The sequence below is a fragment of the Loxodonta africana genome, chromosome 22 (genome assembly GCF_030014295.1).
Source record: "Loxodonta africana isolate mLoxAfr1 chromosome 22, mLoxAfr1.hap2, whole genome shotgun sequence".
Lineage (NCBI taxonomy): Eukaryota > Metazoa > Chordata > Mammalia > Proboscidea > Elephantidae > Loxodonta > Loxodonta africana.
The window spans coordinates 34,891,139-34,909,140 of record NC_087363.1 but is presented as its reverse complement, the minus strand read 5'-3'; the positions used below and the strand labels follow the sequence as shown (position 1 = coordinate 34,909,140).

The following is an 18,002-nucleotide window of genomic DNA, read 5'->3' as shown; positions in this document are numbered from 1 at the left end:
TTGGCTCTCAAAACATCCTCCTGCCGCCCCAAACCCCGGCTCTCCTGGACCCAATCACCTCTGGGTCAGGCCCTGTGTCAGATCTCTAGCCTGGACTCCCTGATATGCCCCCACCAGTACTGCCAGCCCCCACTCACTCAAATATCTCATGGACACCTTTCAGAAGATCACCAAAACCATCTACTGACCCTCCATCTACCCAGGCTCCAGTCACAATAAACACCAAGTTCTCCCTTAGCCAAATCTGGCATTTCCTCAACTCTGGGATATTCCCTCTGCTTGGAATGCCCCAGCAAACCTCTGTCATCCTCTGAGACTCAGCTTCCCTACCCCATGCCTGGAAAGCTCTCGTGGGTATCCCCACGGCCCTGTGGGTGCCAGTCTGACCAGCACCTTCACCATAGAGATGAGGTATCTGTCTGCTTGCCTATCAACCCCACCCCACCGTAGCCCCCAGAGGCCAGCCCCAGACACTGCCTTCTTCCAGTGGCCCAGTCCCCAACATGAGATGCATTAAGACGACTCTGGGAAGGCTGTGAGCTAGGCTGGCTGCATGGGTGAGCTCAGAAGGGGCCTACGTGGTCACACTTTCCATTCACACCAGCACTTGGTTCAAATGTAGAAAGAAAGCAATGGCCTTCCGAGAAACATGCATGGCCAACGCACCCCATCATATTCTTTCTTACTCATGTCACCTTCCTATATGGGGAAACCACTTATACTGAAAATAATGACACAGGAGGAAAGGGAACGATGGGGCAATCCATGGCTCCTCCTTTCAGACCTTCTTGACTCACAAGTAAGTTGGAGGTAGAGTATTGGTTGTATGTGCTCATACCAAGAAATGAAATAAGAACAATTGAGTTAGTTTTGTACAGTGCTTCCACTATTCTGGTAAGAATGATATATATATGCATGTACAACTTACATGAGTTGTATAATTTTGGTGATATCACATACAAGTTGAATGCTCTAATATTTGCATTTAAAAGTGGCATTGTACAACATGAATATAATATTCAGTCTTTACTTAGAAGTACATTAAATAGATTAAAAACCTGACAAATCGAGATAAGAAAGGAAAAAGCTTTATATTTTAATAAATTTAAAGTACATTTAACAACATTTGGACCACTGGTGGCACAGTGATTAAGAGCTTGGCTGCTAATCAAAAGGTCGGCAGGTTGAATCCACCAGCTGCTCCTTGGAAACCCTATGTGGCAGTTCTTCTATGTCCTATAGGGTTGCTGTGAGTCAGAACCGACTCAACGGCAACGGGTTAACAACACTTTGAACAAGAGGTCCTTGCATTTTCATTTTGTACTGGGTCCCAAAATTATATAGCCAGCCCTGACTGCAGGTGCTGATTTGTAAGGGCAGAGACCAGGCCTTTCAGTTCAGCACCTATCTCTAGGCCTAGCAAGAGTGAACATCACTGGGCTGCTCAATAAAAAATTGCTGGATGAACCAACAAACACACAGACTAACTGATGGGTGGATGGATAAGTGGGTGGATAGACGCTCTCTCAGCAGCCACTGACTTCATGCTGGCAGCTACTTCCCTGGACCTCAGACAGGTCAAAAACCAAATATTTCTTTGCGGGCCAAATGGCACCCACACTCATGTTGGGCAGAGCCTGGTACCAGTCGATCTCCCACTAACCAAGCACTTTCTGCACCAAGGCCACTTCCAACTGGTGCTCTGACCCTGGCTGGGTTCCTACTTCCTGACAGCAGAACCTCCCCCTCAGGCCCCTAGATGTCTGCACCCCATTGTTCTAGGGCTTGCCAGGCCTCTGGATCACTGCCAAAGCACATTTTCAAGGCCCCTTCATTGACATGTACATAACATTGAAAGGGACCATAGTTGACAGCTAACCAGAGGAAAACAACAGCACTCAAGGGACTATAGACACAAAGTTTGGGCAAGGCCTCACTCATTTCACCCTCACTGCTTCAAAACCTGTGACAGCCCCACCGGGGTGAGTCAGCATTTCCCCAAAAGTTACATGACCACTGAGGGGGAAACAAGAGTGTGAATGCCCCCCGCTCCCAGGAGGACCCACCTTCATCTGAAGACTTACTTATGAATGAGGCCTGGCAGTACAGAGGGCCACAGTGTCAGCTGAGGTGTCCCAACGTGGACAGGGATCATATCTGGCACAGTGCCCAGTCCTATAGCACTCCACAAATGTCCTTTGTAACCAAATCACTATCTGTTCCTAAACCAATAAAACTGATTTAATTTCACTCAAAATCTTTTGTAAATGAGAAGGATTTTTCAGACAACAACTTGCAGTGTGATGGCAGGGTGCCTTGGGACCTGAGTCTCCCAAGGTTGCTCTGGGTAGGACCCACACTGACCCAGGCTCCCCCAGTGTGCAGCTCTCACCGGGAGTTGCCTGGAGGCCCACAGCACTCCACCTGTCCACTTTTGCTACCTTCATGTCTGGTCACCTCCCAGCAACTTCCTCGGTGTGGCACAGCACTCCACCCTGAAGTGTGCTGGTGAAGGTGTCAGGACCAAGGCTTTGTATGGAGATGGAAGAGGGGGTGATGACAGCTAATGCTCACTGAGCACTCACTCTAACCTAGGCGCTGGTGTAAGTGTAAGCCGTGCACCATCTCTCAAAGAGGGGTAATATCATTATTCCCACGTTATAACTGAGAAAACAGGGCAAGTCTGTGGGATTCAAAATCAAACAAAACAGATTTTTTTAAAAATAATTTTTATTGTGCTTTAATTTCAAGTTTACAAATCAAGTCAGTCTCTCACACAAAAACCCATATACACCTTGCTACACACTCCCAGTTACTCTCCCCCTAATGAGACAGCCCGCTCTCTCCCTCCACTCTCTCTTTTCATGTCCTTTTCACCAGCTTCTAACCCCCTCCACCCTCTCATCTCCCCTCCAGGAAGGAAAATACCAACATAGGCTCAAGTGTCCACCTGATCCAAGAAGCTCACTCCTCACCAGCATCCCTCTCCAACCCATTGTCCAGTCTAATCCATGTCTGAAGAGCTGGCTTCGGGAATGGTTCCTGTCCTGGGGCAACAGAAGGTCTGGGGGCCATGACCACCAGGGTCCTCCCAGTCTCAGTCAGATCATTAAGTCTGGTTTTATGAGAATTTGGGGTCTGCATCCCACTGCTCCCCTGCTCCCTCAGGGGTTCTCTCTTGTGTTCCCTGTCAGGACTGTCATCGGTTGTAGCCAGACACCATCTAGTTCTTCTGGTCTCAGGAAGATGTAGTCGCTGGTTCATGTGGCCCTTTCTGTCTCTTGGGCTCGTAATCACCTGGTGTCCTTGGTGTTCTTCATTCTCCTTTGATCCAGGTGGGTTGAGACCAATTGATGCATCTTAGATGGCTGCTTGCTAGCGTTTAAGACCCCAAACACCACTCTTCAAAGTGGGATGCAGAATGTTTTCTTAATAGATTTTATTAGGCCAATTGACTTAGATGTCCCCTGAAACCATGGTCCCCAGACCCCTGCCCCTGCTACGCTGGCCTTCGAAGCATTCAGTTTATTCAGGAAATTTCTTTGCTTTTGGCTTAGTCCAATTGTGCTGACCTCCCCTGTATTGTGTGCTGTCTTTCCCTTCACCTAAAATAGTTCTCATCTACTACTAATTAGTGAATGCCCCTCTCCCACCTTCCCTCCCCCCTCTCGTAACGACGAAAGAATGTTTTCTTCTCAGTTTAAACTATTTCTCAAGTTCTTATAATAGTGGTCTTATACAATATTTGTCCTTTTGCAACTGACTGATTTTACTCAGCATAATGCCTTCCAGGTTCCGTCCTCATTGTTCTTTATCAATGTGTAGTACTCCATTGTGTGAATATACCATAATTTATTTATCTATTCATCTGTTGATGGGCACCTTGGTTGCTTCCATCTTTTTGCTATTGTAAACAGTGCTGCAATAAACATGGGCATGCATATATCTGTTCGTATAAAGGCTCTTATTTCTCTAGGATATATTCCAAGGAGTGGGATTGCTGGATCCTATGCTAGTTCTATTTCCAGCTTTTTAAGGAAGCATCAAATCGATTTCCAAAGTGGTTGTACCATTTGACATTCCCACCAGCAGTGTAGAAGTGTTCTAATCTCTCCACAGCCTCTCCAACATTTATTATTTTGTGTTTTTTGGATTAATGCCAGCCTTGTTGGAGTGAGATGAAATCTCATTGTAGTTTTGATCTGCATTTCTCTAATGGCTAATGATCATGAACATTTCCTCATACATCTGTTAGCTACTGAATGTCTTCTTTAGTGAAGAGTCTATTCATATCTTTTGCCCATTTTTTAATTGGGTTATTTGTCTTTTTGCAGTTGAGTTTTGCAGTATCATGTAGATTTTAGAGATCAGGCACTGATCAGAAATGTCATAGCTAAAAACTTTTCCCAGTCTGTAAGTAGTCTTTTTCCTCTTTTGGTGAAGTCTTTGGATGAGCATAGGTGTTTGATTTTTAGGAGCTCCCAGTTATCTAGTTTTTCTTCTGTATTCTTCATAATGTTTTCTATACTGTTTATGCCATGTATCAGGGCTCCTAACGTTGTCCCTATTTTTTCTTCCATGAGCTTTATCATTTTAGATTTTATATTTAGGTCTTTGATCCACTTTGATTTAGTTTTTGTGCATGGAGTGAGATACAGGTCTTGTTTCATTTTTTTGCAGATGGATATCCAGTTATGCCAGCACCATTTGTTAAAAAGACTGTCTTTTCCCCATTTAACTGTTTTGGGGCCTCTGTCAAATATCAACTGCTCACATGTGGATGGATTTATGTCTGGATTCTCAATTCTGTTCCATTGGTCTATCTATCTGTTGTTGTACCAGTACCAGGCTGTTTTGACTACTGTGGAGGTATAATAGGTTCTAAAATCAGGTAAACTAAGGCCTTCCACTTTGTTCTTCTTTTTCAGTAATGCCTTATTTATCCAGGGCCTCTTTCCCTTCCATATGAAATTGGTGATTTGTTTCTCCATCTCATTAAAGAATGTCTTTGGGATTTGGATCGGAATTGCATTAAATGTACAGATTGCTTTTCGTAGAATAGACATTTTCATAATGTTAAGTCTTTCTATCCACGAGCAAGGTGTGTTCCTCCACGTATGTAAATCTCTTTTGGTTTCTTGCAGAAGTGTACTGAAGTTTTCTTTGATTAAGTCTTTTACATCTCTGGTAAGATTTATTCCTAAGTATTTTATCTTCTTGGGGGCTACTGTAAATGGTATTGATTTGGTGATTTCCTCTTCGATGTTCTTTTTGTTGGTGTAGAGGAATCCAACTGATTTTTATATGTTTACCTTGTATCCCGATACTCTGCTGAACTCTTCTATTAGGTTCAGTAGTTTTCTGGAGGGTTCCTTAGGGTTTTTTTTGCATAAGATCATGTCATCTGCAAATAGAGATATTTTTACTTCTTTCTTGCCAATCTGGATGCCCTTTATTTCTTTATCTAGCCTAATTGCTCTGGCTAGGACTTCCAGCACAATGTTGAATAAGAGTGGTGATAAAGGGCATCCTTGTCTGGTTCCTGATCTCAATGGGAATGTTCTCAGGCTCTCTCCATTTAGGGTGATGTTGGCTGTTGGCTTTGTATAGATGCCCTTTATTATGTTGAGAAATTTTCCTTCTATTCCTATTTTGCTGAGAGGTTTTATCATGAATGAATGTTGAACTTTGTCAAATGCCTTTTCTGCATCAATTGATAAAATCATGTGATTCTTGTCTTTTGTTTTATTTATGGGGTGGATTACATTAATTGTTTTTCTAATGTTGAACCATCCCTGCATGCCTGTTAGGAATCCCACTTGGTCATGGTGAATTATTTTTTTGATATGTTGATGAATTCTATTAGCTAGAATTTTGTTGAGGATTTTTGCATCTACATTCATGAGGGATATAGGTCTATAATTTTCTTTTCTTGTGGTGTCTTTACCTGGTTTTGGTATCAGGGATATGGTGGCTTCATAGAATGAGTTTGGTAGTATTCCGTCCTTTTCTATGCTCTGAAATACCTTTAGTAGTAGTGGTGTTAACACTTCTCTGAAAGTTTGGTAGAACTCTGCGGTGAAGCCGTCCGGACCAGGGCTTTTTTTTGTTGGGAGTTTTTTGATCACCTTTTCAATCTCTTCTTTTGTTATGGGTCTATTTAGTTGTTCTGCCTCTGTTTGTGTTAGTTTAGGGTAGGTACTGTGTTTCTAGGAATTCATCCATTTCTTCTAGGTTTTCAAATTTATCTGAGTATAGTTTTTCATAGTAATCTGATATGATTCTTCTAATTTCAGTTGGGTCTGTTGTAACATAGCAAACAGTTTTTGATGCTCTGTTCTTCACCTCCACATGACAGCACTCCTTGCCTCCCCCTGTCAAGGACAAGGTATATACATACAAGCAGTGGTACTGCCCTTGCTCAGGCATAGGGGTAGGGAGGGGAAAGGCTGGCATCCTAAGATGGTCATCCCATCTAAAGAAGCAGGTGCTGAGAAAAGCCTGGTAGACGCAGGCAACAGACCCTCAGGAAAGGGTTGGGAAGGCTGCAGCTCGGTCAGGGCCAAGTGGAAGTCTATACAGCCACCCAGTGCTGGGCACCAGCTGATAACTCACAAACTCACAAGCATGGCCAGGCAGGGCTGGCAGCTTGACGAAGTGTGCCCACCTCAGCAGTGGAGCAGGGCTGTGCCAGCGTGGGCCACAAAGCTGCCCCGCTGTCATCCTTCTGTAAGAAGACGCCACTTGGGCTGTAGCTGGCATTTCCTCCATGCTGCACCTCAGCCAGGTGAGCCAGATTGCCTTTCCACAGGTGGAGGATTTTGTGAACCACTGACACCTCTCAGGAGGGAAGACAACTACTGTGATACGTCCAGCCCTCATCTTAGCACAAAAAGCTAGCTGTGCCCGCTGCTCAGACACTGACCTGAGGTTGACCTCAGGGATTCCAGTCAGCCTCTCCAATGAGGGCTTGCTTAAAGCCCTCAGGAGGATAAGGCAGAACGAGGCGGCGCCTCTAAATCAGTTCCAGCAGCTTCCGCGTCTGAGGGTCCCTGGACCATTCAGTTTAAGGGGGTATGAGCCCAAGGGCTCATGGCTGCCCACACTCACTCAGGCAGCTGGGGCGCATGCTCAGATTCTGGACGTCAGAGCGGAATCCAGGGTTCTTCACTGACCAGCTTGGACAAGACTTTAACCTCCTTGTGTCTCTGTCTCATCACCTGTCAAATGCGGGATAGTAATAGCGCTGCCTCACAGAGTCATCAAAAGCCTTGAACAAATGCACATACAGGTCTGAGAACAGGGCGCAGCACACAGTAAGCTTTCAGAAAACCCCCAACAACGAACCTACACTCCCACCCACTTGGCCGCCTTCCCTGGGCTCACCCACACCCTGTCGCACTTCAGAACCCATGGACTCTAAAAGCCAGGTTCTCTAAGAGTTGAGACAATCTGAAAGCAGTCAGGCCCCTGGGTTCCAGCCCCAGTCCTGTGTGTAGACATGTCAGCATGAAGTAAAGGGAGGCTCACACACAAAAGAATGAGGGGGGACAAGTCTTCTGAAGTGCAAGCCAGCACTGGTACTTCTTGCTACAGCCACTTCTCTGGGGACTGATGTCAAAGGCACAAAATTCACTTGACACTGAGGGGTGAGAAAGAGCTCAAGGACTTCCACAGAAAAATGGCCTGTAAAGAGGCAGCATCTCACAACTCGTAAGATCTTTAGGATGCTAAACAGGCCTCTGCCAACAGCACTTACAGCCAGAAACCTTCTGAGTCCCTGCCGCCTCTTCAATCAATCTCTGTCCTCACCTGTGATGTCCTTCCTAACCTGGGTCTCCTTGGTGAGACAACAGGATATTACAAGTTGGCTGCAGATGTGACTCACATGCCCAAGCCAAAGAAAGGCAGGATGGAGGCAAAGGCCTCACAGAGCCTGTCCAGGATGTGCAGGCGAACAGGGCTCAGGCCCCACCCCCAAGTCACTGTGCTCTGGGGAAGACAAGATTCAGAGTTGTGTGATGACAGCAATGATAAAGACACAATCTCTTCTTGCAGGCCTTACCACAAACACATTCTGAGGGTCTTGTCAAGTCTGCACAACTACCCTCATGAGAAAACTGAGGCTGTGTGAGGTGAAGAATCAGCCCCCACAGTCAGTGATGGGAGGGGCTCAGGCACAGCCTACCCGTGTCTGAGCCTGGGCTATAGAGGGGGACACATGAGAGCACCAGGCCAGCTGAATGCCTGGCAGTCTCGCCTGCCCAACATCTACTCTGCATTTTCTGGTAATAGGACCCCAATGTGCCTAGGGAACCACCCATTCCAGCTCCAGGGGGGATGCAGGGTCTGCACCTGCCCAGTGAGAACACTGCTCTTGTCCTGGCCACAGGGATGAGCTCCTAGCCCAGCCAGGCCATGGAGACCCATTTCTACCACGTGCTCATAATTACTGGAGACAAGAAGCCTTTCCACTGCTGTCATTTAGGATGCTTGGGCCACAAGTGACAGGTAACCCTGACTGCAGCAGGAAGGACACTAGGTCTTGCACAAAACCTCACGTCGCAGCTGGGAAAACCCAGCACACCTTGTCAGGGTGCAGGCTTGCCTTGGCCTCCTTTTGTGTTCACTTCACCCCTGGCTGAGAGCAAGAGGACTGTTTACCCCCTCAAGTCCAGGCCTCACATTCTTCCTCCCTTCAGTGTCCAAAGGAGGGGGAAAGGTTGTCTTTTCCTGTACAAAAAGACAACCATAGACACAAGGAAACCTTTCCCCAAGCCCCCAGCAGACGTCCCTTCACACCCGTCCAACTGCTCCGAATTGGGTGGCACGTGCCTGGTGGGATTCTTGCAGATCGGGTGGGGTCACTGGCACAGAGTGGTATGGAGAGTTACCCACACAAGCAGTGTGCCTGGGCTCACGGGGGAAGATGGGCAGCCTGAACTGCGGGGTGGTGCCAGGGTGCCCACCTATGAGTGGAACCCACACTGAGCCCAGCAGGGCCAGGGCTGCAGAAAGGCACCACGTCTGACTACACAACTCCCCAGACATTTTAGTAACCTGAGCCAAAAAATGTACCGTCACGCTTAAGCCAATTTGAGTTGGGTTTCTGTCACTTATAACCAAAGTCCTGCTGAATATAGTGACAGCAGTGAGTGGTCCTGTGTGGCTCTAGGATGAGACACTGAGGCGAGGGGGCAATCAAAGAAGAGAGAATCTGCCTTCCGTGCCATGCACAGCACTTTAGACCTTACCTGTTAGTGATGAGGGCCTGTTGGTGACAGGGGCCCACTGAAGGATCTGAGCAGGAGAAGAGCACAAACACAACTCAGCTTACCAAGGCCCTCTGTCAGACAGGCTGGCACTGGAGGCAGGGTACGGAGCTGGCGCTGGTGGCAACAATTGAGTGGGACCCTGTGCAGTGGCTGAGGAGCTAGAGACGCAGGGCCTGAGGCAATGTGCGCCTCCTCAGGCAGACTGCCAAGTGAGGGCTGATCTGCTCAAGGGTCACATGTGTCTCCCTCCAGCTTTCCCAAAATCTCCCTGGATTTCCTTACCTACCCTTCTCTCCTTCCTCTTCCCTCTTCTCTCTGAACATCTCTGCAGGCTGTTGTGCCCCACCCACTCTCCCTGAGCCGGGGAGTAGCCCCAGCTCTGTGCACCTGGCACACAGAGCCATATTCAAGGCACAGAGAGCAGAGAGCGGGGCTTCAAGTGGCAGAAAATAAACCACACAAAAACATCAAATTCACAAAAGCCTTCCTTCATTGATATACAGACATGTAAAAATTGCCTATCTTCTGAAACAGAAAATAGTTAAGGATAAAAATTACTCGTTGTGTTTTCTAGATGAAAAACACAGAGGCAGAGAAAGCTGAGTTTTGAGAGCTCGTTTCAACAGGTGGCTCGGGAAGCCCGCTCCATCTCCCTGGGCACTTGATTCACAAGCACTTATCTGAAAATGAGCCAGCTTTTGAGACAGGGTACCTCTCCACAGCTGCTGGCAGACAAAACCATCAAGATGTAGGTCTCTCAAAGGAGGCACAGCCAGAGCAGGAAGCAGCCAACTGCCCAGCTCAAGTTTCTGAGTCTGTAGCCAGGGCAGGGCCAGCTACTCCAAATACAGCCCTCGAAGGTCACTATTTATCACGTTCAAATCAAAATCTTCTTAAAAAACAAATTGTATATTTATTTTACCAACCATTTCCCACAGGGGCCTTCTGGGGCCAAGCCTTAGGCCACGCTGAGAACACGGAAAGGAAGAGGGTACTTACTGTCCCTGCCCTCCAAGGCTGAGAGTAGGAGGAGGTGCAGGCATGAGGACACATATGGGCAAGACTGCGGCTTCACTGCAAACCTGGAGCATGCACCAGGTCACAGGTACTTTCACCACAAGTAGGTAAAACTTGGGCTGGGCTTGGAAGGTGTAAAAGGAATTCCCACCAGAACACACTCCAGGTAGGGAAACAGCCATGCAAAGGCTCCCTGCTGTAGTATTTGGCAACTCTAACGAGCTGGCTGCGAGCCTCCAGAAGCAGGGCAGGGCAGGGCAGGGCAGGGCAGGAAGCGTGGCGTCTGCAGGCCCACTTGGGCAAGAAAACAGGTTCTTTCTAGATGGCACAGTCTTATCTCATCCTTGTGATTAGCTTCCAAGAGCAAAGGCAGAGGTAAGAGGAGCACCACCTAGTAGTGTATTTAAGATTTTCTTCTTCTTTCTAGTTTTTTTGTTTTTTTTTAAATAAAGAGGAAAACAAATCTGAATGTGGACTTGATTTGGAAGAATATGCTAAGGGGTTGCAAAGCATCTTTCCATTTCAATAACTCACTCTGCGTTCCCGTAAAGAAGTATTTCCTTACATCAGTAAAGTATCCCACCATTTCCTACTTCTAGAACCCACAAAAGAAGCTCACAACACGAAAATAAAATTGGATGGCAACAGTAATGATGATATAGTATCAATTACTGAAATCTACCATGTGCCCCTGGGTGCCAGGAGCTTTGCATGCGCTACCCCAGTCCATGCCACACCACTTCCCATCTTCCAGAGGCCTGAACACAGCCACGCATGCAGGAGTCACTACGAGTTTTTGCTGAATTAGGTGACACAGAGGCCTTGTTGGACTTGCGGTCATGGAGCTGGTGAATAGCAGACTTGGTCCCCCTGAACGTCCAGCCCGGCTCTTCTGCTATGGTCTGTGGCTTTGATGGTTTCTGATGTCACAACTCTGATAGCCAATTGCCACTAGAAATATCACTAGCTGAGGGCATTAACAGTCAGCACCACCCAGGACTCCAAAAAGATAATCAGCCAAGTACAGAATTCCAACACTGAAGAATTCCAACACTGAAGGCAAAGGAGGGCTCAGAGTAATTCACTTACTTCAGACCTACGAGTCTGCAATCCCAAGATCAGAACCTTATCAGAGAGGCATTTCCCAGGCTAAGGACTGAGAAAACCAAAACGCCTGAGAAGAAGGCTGGCATACCTCAGGAAGTCAGGAGCTAAACCACTCTGGGGTTTAAATGGGATTTTTTGTGTGCTCCTTCACCCCCCTATTCCCCAACATTTCCTCGCTCACTAATCAGCCCCAGCTGGGGGCAGGCATGGGCAGCAGGGACAAGAGCCGGGTATGGCAGGCTCCAGCAGGTCAGCGCAGGCCAGGAGGGGAAAGCGGCTGTTTATTTGGAATGGCTGTGCCCCGCCTCTGAGGCAGTTCAAGTGGTCACATGTGTCCGAGTCTGCTAGTGAAATGTGACAGGGATGTCACTGTGTTTGGGAAGAAGCCGTCAAGTTGAAAAGCTCCTGCCCTGAGCTAGCCTCAGTGTCCAATAGGCCCTGGCCTCCAGTTCTGAGTAGTGGAAGGTAGGGGTGGGAGGAGGTCAGAAGGAGCTGTGAAGCTCGGCCTCTCTGAAATGTGCTACTGTACCTTCCAAGGCCTGGGGAGGGACTCCTGCACACCTATCCAGTTGTTCCTCGGCCAGGTGTGTGCTTAGGAGGAGAGGAAGCACTTTGGCCGAGGTCTGCTCTGGGCTCCAGAAGCAGCGTGGCACAGCACACAGCACATGGTCTTCAGGGCTGGACGAGTGACTTCAAGCGCCAGCTGTGCTGTCTGGTTACCTGACATCCCGGGCTCAGTTCTCCCACCTGCCAGATGGGCCTCACAGGAAAGGACAGGACAAGCACAGCTGGCTGTGGGTCTGTAGCAGCTCTGATTCCAGCACTGCCAGGCAGGGCCCTGTTAATGCCAACCAGCCCTCTGCTCAGATGGTGCACTCTGCAAGCTGAGATGACAAGCAGGGCGTTGCAATTTCTCTCAAGAAAAACAAAGCTCAGAGGGGCTGAGGGACTTGTCCCACCCCGTGGCCTTGCCTCCCACATAGCAGCAGACACCAAGACAGCTGAAAAGTAGACTGGGGGAAAACGGCACACCAAAGCAAGAGGAGAATTACACGGATACCTGCCCAAGCACTACAGACCAACAACGGAATCCTTATAGCCAAGTTCCACCATTATAAGACAGAGAAGAGTGGCCAAGGCTTCAGAAGATGCCCCTCAAACATCCCTGCCAGCTGTCCATGACTGACCAGCCCCATCTCATCGTCCCCACTTCTGGCCCTGCCACACTCGTGGTCCTAGTACTGCTGCCCCTGAACCTGTGATCACGTTACCTTCTCCTCCCTCTAGAGCCCCAGGTACTCCCATCCAAGGTCTACCCCCTCTCTACAGTCCTCTTCCGACACCATCTCCCTACCCCCAGGTCCTCCCCCAGGCTCTGGACATGTTTTCTCCCAGGGCAAAGGGGACATCAGGTCACGGTGGCCCACAGGGGTCAGCATTACAAAACACAAGGACTGGAAAGAAACGTGGCATCTGATTCAGTCTATGCTGCAGCTAAGAATTAGCACATAGTCACAGCTATGATCTTAATTTTGTTAGATATAAATTCACCTTATTTTCATAATTTGGGCTTTAGTTTTTAAGATCTATACTTTTAGTCCCTCGCTTAAGGTAGGCTTTATTTACGTGGTCCTCTTCCAGGACAAATGGTCTACACCTAGTAGACCTACTGCAGCCAGTAGAGGACGGGGATTACCATCTGAAGTGGATAGGGGAGGCCCCAAGACTCAGGGGAGAGCAAGGCCTTGCCTCCCGCTCCTGCTGACGCATCCAGAAGTCCTGGCACCTGGCCAGAGAAGGACCTTGAAAAAAAGCCTTTCTTTTTGATTGGTCCTCCTTGATCAGGAAGACCACTACCCCTACAGAAGGAAGCAACAACCACACCACCATAAAACAGGGGGAGAGGCTAAGACTAGAATCTGAAATTTCCTTCACCTGGGGAAGCCCTGGTCATTCCTCTAACCGCTGAAGTGCCCCCTTTCCTACCAGGAATGGCAAAAACTGGCATGGGCATGTGCAGTGCCCTCCTTGGTCCCCACCTAGTGAGTCAGACAACTTTAGAACCCGCCTCAGCACAGCACTCCAGGTGGCTATTCCCAGTTAGCATGTGTACTGGATTCCCTCATCCATAGGGCTATGAGAACTTCCGAATATCTCTAGCAGCTGGCATTGTCCTATATAAATCCACAAGGCTGAGTGATACCTAGGGAGCAGCCAGACCCCAGCACCCCAATGCAGCCTCACTGGCTCTAACTAGCTCCCGCTCCCACCCTCCATCTCCCCTAAAGGGGAAGGGCAGTCAGTGAAGCTGTAAGCTTTTCTTGTCCAGTGAATAAAACTGTAAGAAAAGCCCATGGGGTAAGGGGAATATCAAGGCCACTGGACACCTCTGAAATCAGAGCTTGGGTAGGTGCCTGAAGATGTGGTGATGGGCAGACCCCAGCTGTCCATCCTTCTCCCAGGTACTCAGAAGGATAACATGGCGCCTGCCACTGGTCACTGGGAGTATGAAAACTGATCTGGGTTACTGCCAGGCTGTACAGCTCTGAAGGAGTCCTGAGTGGCTCAGTTATGTGCTCAACTATGACACAAAACTCAAACTGTTTTCAATTTCAGATTCTGTGGTTAAGAAGAAGGTACCCAGAAGCACATCCCCACGTACTTGCTACCATGACACATGGAGGGATTGAAGAAAGGCAGGGTCCACATCCAGCACTCTAACTTGTTGACCACGTGATCTTGTGCCCACCTTCCCTTCTGGAGCCTTAGATTCTTCATCTAGAAAGAACACCTACCTGGGAGGCTACCAATAAATGGCTGTTGTCAGGATGATGGGGGAGTGTGGCAGTTCTGGAGTCCAGGTCAGAGAATGCACAGCAGGACGTGGCTGAGCAGCCAGGGGGCGGGTGAGCAGGAGAGAAGGTAGAACACGGCCGGCAGGCAAAGGGCTGTGGCCTATGGCCTACCCACAAGGCTGGAGACTGAGGCCAAAAGGAAGGACAGGGCAAGACTAACCTTGAGGGCTGGAATCTCCACACTGTCACCGAGGCTGATGGAGCCTGAGAGAATGGTTCCTGTCATCACAGTGCCTTGGCCCTTGATGGAGAAACAATGGTCCACAGACATGAGGAACGGTCCTGACGGGTCTCTCGTTGGGATGGAAATCTGGGACGTCAGGAGCTAGAAAAGAGATGCTGGTGGCAACACCCATGGGTGCCATGCCCTGTCAGAGAAAGGCAGTGAGATGGGAGGGCAGAGGCTGTGATGGGCCAGTGGCTTGTCAGCATAGCCAAGGTAAGCCCCAGCTGCAAGCCTGCACCCTGGCAAACAGGCCCAGGTGCCCAGAAACAGACAGCTCCGTGATTACACACAAGCCTGGCCATGGTCGCAGCTCTCTCCGCTCAGTAAAAAGGAAAAGGGATCTCAAGAAGAGTCCCTGTCCTCTCCTGTAAAAGGAAAAGGGAACTCAAGAGGAGTCCCTGTCCTCTCCTGTCAGGATAACTACAATAGTCCAGAAGGCTTCCACCCCATACCAGAGGCAGCCTGGTCACTCCTGGGCCTCGTGTATATTTTTAGTCTTCCGATGCCTTCAGGATATAAGGTTTGTCACCATCCAGCCCCAGTACTGTTGGGCCCTCATCTCTCAGCATCTCCCACCTCAGCCCAGGCTCCAGCCCTGGGCAGGTCTGGGACACCTCCCCACCAGCAACTTCTTTACCCAGCCAGCCTGGCTCACCCTGCTCCCCACACCACTTCCTCTGAAAATGCTTTTCTACCCTTTTTGCATGACTGCAGCCCCCTTCACCCATCACCACAGTGGGCACACTCTACTGTGGTGTTCTGTTTTGTTCCCCACCTCCTATAGGGTTGTGAGCACTTCCAAGTACCTCTAAGAGCTGGCACTGTGCCTGAGAGAAAGACAAGCAAATGAAAGAAAAAGCAAAGAAGATACAGGGAGAGGAGGGGGAAGGCTGCTCCCAGGGGCAGCTGCCTGGACAGGCACATTTGACTATGGGCAGGCCAGGTCTGGGGGCAGAGAGTTCTAGAACAAGAGGCTATGAAGCCTTTCTTCGCACCCAGGGCCGCCCATGGGCCATTTCTTCAAGCCCCTGCCAAGATGGAGAGCTGGCCCAACTTCTGTGACAGGGCCAACGCTCCCTCCCCCACAGCTTGTGGTTCTGCTTTTCCTCCCTCTCCGGCTCTTTCCATATGCTTTCAACTTCAACAAACCAATCTTCTTTATGCCATCTACGTGCTCGAGATGTTGTCAGAGCTAATTATCAATAAACAAATGAAAATAAAAACTGCATTCTTTTATTTTGCTACTTTCTGATTTCATATGGGATAGGTTGTCGAAAAAGTATTCGGTAATGAATGTTCCCAAAATCTTACTTTTGTGATAATAATTCATTTGGAAAAAAACTAGAGATTGAACACAGGCTTTGGCCTGAGATTTATGCAGACTTCTTAACGGCATATACTAACATCCTTCACAGCAGCATTCTTGTGGACTGTGCCTTAAACAACTGCCCCATGCTTTCAGGCCAGTGTTCTCCGGAGCTGATGAAAAAGTAACAAAGTCCTCACCAAAAAAATGTGGGGCTGTTTTGTTTTCTTTTGGGCTAAGTCGCAGTGAACACAGTCAGCGTCCAACACCTTGGCTTTGGAGATCCCAGTGCAAGAAAACAACAAAGCAGATCCCAGCAACTAACCTGAGTTTGAATCCTGGCCCGCCACTTACGCACTGTAAGATCTTGGTCAAGTGACTGAACCTCTCTGAATCTTAGATTCTTCCTCGGTAAAATGGGGATAAATAATTCAAGCCTTCCAGGGCACCTTGGTATATTAATAGCTATAGATGTAAAGAACACAGTGCACTGCCTGGTGTATACATCATTGTCACATTCACACTGACATTGCTCTGTTGCAAGCACATTTGACTTATTAACTCATTTAATTCTCACAACAACTCTATGAGTGAATTGTTAATATTATATTCCTCTGATGGTTAATTTTATGTGTCAACTTGGCTAGGCTATGATTTTCAGTGGTTTGGCCAGATACTGGATCGATTGTTATTCCATAATGCTATGTAATGTAATCAATCACCTTCCATGATGTGATCTGAAGTGATCAATCAATCAGTTGAAAGGGACGTTTCCTTGGGAGTATGGTTTGCCTCCAGAATATAAATAGCTATTCTGGCAGAGCTCACACTTCTGACTCTGAGCTCTTCTTGTCTCAGATCTTGGGACAAAAGACTGCAGAAGTTTCCGGCCTGCTGCCTGACCTATGAATGCAAGCCTGTAGAAGTCTCTGGCCTGGAGCCTGACTTACAGATTTGGGGCCTGCCAGCCCCATAACTGCGTGAGCCAGTCCCTTGAAGCAAATCTCAATCATTCAATCTCTCTCTCTCTCTATCTGTCTGTCTGTCTGCCTATAAATGTCTCACTGGTTTTACCCCTATAGAAAACCCAAACTACGACATTTTGGTACCAGGAGTGGTATCTAGGGTGGTTCTCTAGAAACTCAAACTAAGACAAATTGGTACCAGAATTTCACATTCTAAAGTGTAGAAGTGGTTTTGCAATTGGGTAATGGGTAGTGGCCTCAAGAATTTGGATGTGCTTCATAGGAAGGCCCTAGACTGCCTTGAATAGACTGTTGGTAAAGGTATGGACACCGAGGGTAATCCTGACAGAGGCTTAGAAGGAACTGAGAGCCGTGGTGGGAAGCTTCTGTCGTTGTGAGCAGAGTGTTCCTGGAAATGTGGGTGTTAAACGTGGCTTTAAAAGGAAATGATGAGCATGTGGTTGGACACTGGAGGGAAGGTAATGTCCTTTATACAGCAGCAAAACACTTATCTGAATTATGTTCAAATACTTAGTCAAGCGCAGAACTTGTAAGTGATGAACTTGAATATTTGGTTTAGGAGAGTTCTAAACAAGATCTGAAAAGGGCTGAGTGCTTTCTCCTCGTCACTTATGTGAGAGGAAAGAGATAGACTGTCTCAGTCATCTAGTGCTGCTGTAAAAGAAACACCACAAGTGGATGGCTTACACAAAGCGAAGTTTATTTCCTCCCAGTAAAGTAGGCTGAAAGTCCAAACTTGGGCTGCCAGCTCCAGGGGGAGGCTTTCTCTCTCCGTCGGCCTTCTCATCAATCTTCCCCTGGACTAGGAGCTTCTCCATGCAAGAATCCTGGATCCAAAGGATGCGCTCTGCTCCTGGCACTGCTTTCTTGGTGGTATGATGTCCCGAACTTGCTGCTTGCTTCCCTTTCATTTCTTGAGAGATAAAAGGTGGTGCAGGCCACACCCCAGAGAAACTCCCTTTACACTAGATCAGGGATGTGACCTGGGTTAATGGTGTTACCATCCTACCCTAATGCTCTTTAACATAAAATTACAATTACAAAATGGAGGACAACCACACAACACTGGAAATCATGGCTTAACCAATTTGACACATATTTTTAGGAGACACAATTTAATCCATGACACAGACTTAAAAATGAACTGTGCAAAATGAAATGAGAATTTAAAGATTTGGAAAATTCTGTTATACAAACTAAGGAAATATGACCTAGGATTTTCACCACGGG

The 18,002-nt window shown here is 47.9% G+C and overlaps 1 protein-coding gene across 1 annotated transcript in view; it reads right to left on the bottom strand.

Annotated features, from left to right (window-relative positions):
- EEFSEC (eukaryotic elongation factor, selenocysteine-tRNA specific) overlaps nucleotides 1–18,002 on the bottom strand; it is a 300,712-nt gene that overhangs the window by 140,314 nt on the left and 142,396 nt on the right. The window contains exon 4 of the mRNA XM_064274793.1: nucleotides 14,415–14,579. Within this exon, the coding sequence (XP_064130863.1) occupies nucleotides 14,415–14,579 (165 nt within the window). The remainder of the gene's footprint in view (nucleotides 1–14,414; nucleotides 14,580–18,002) is intronic.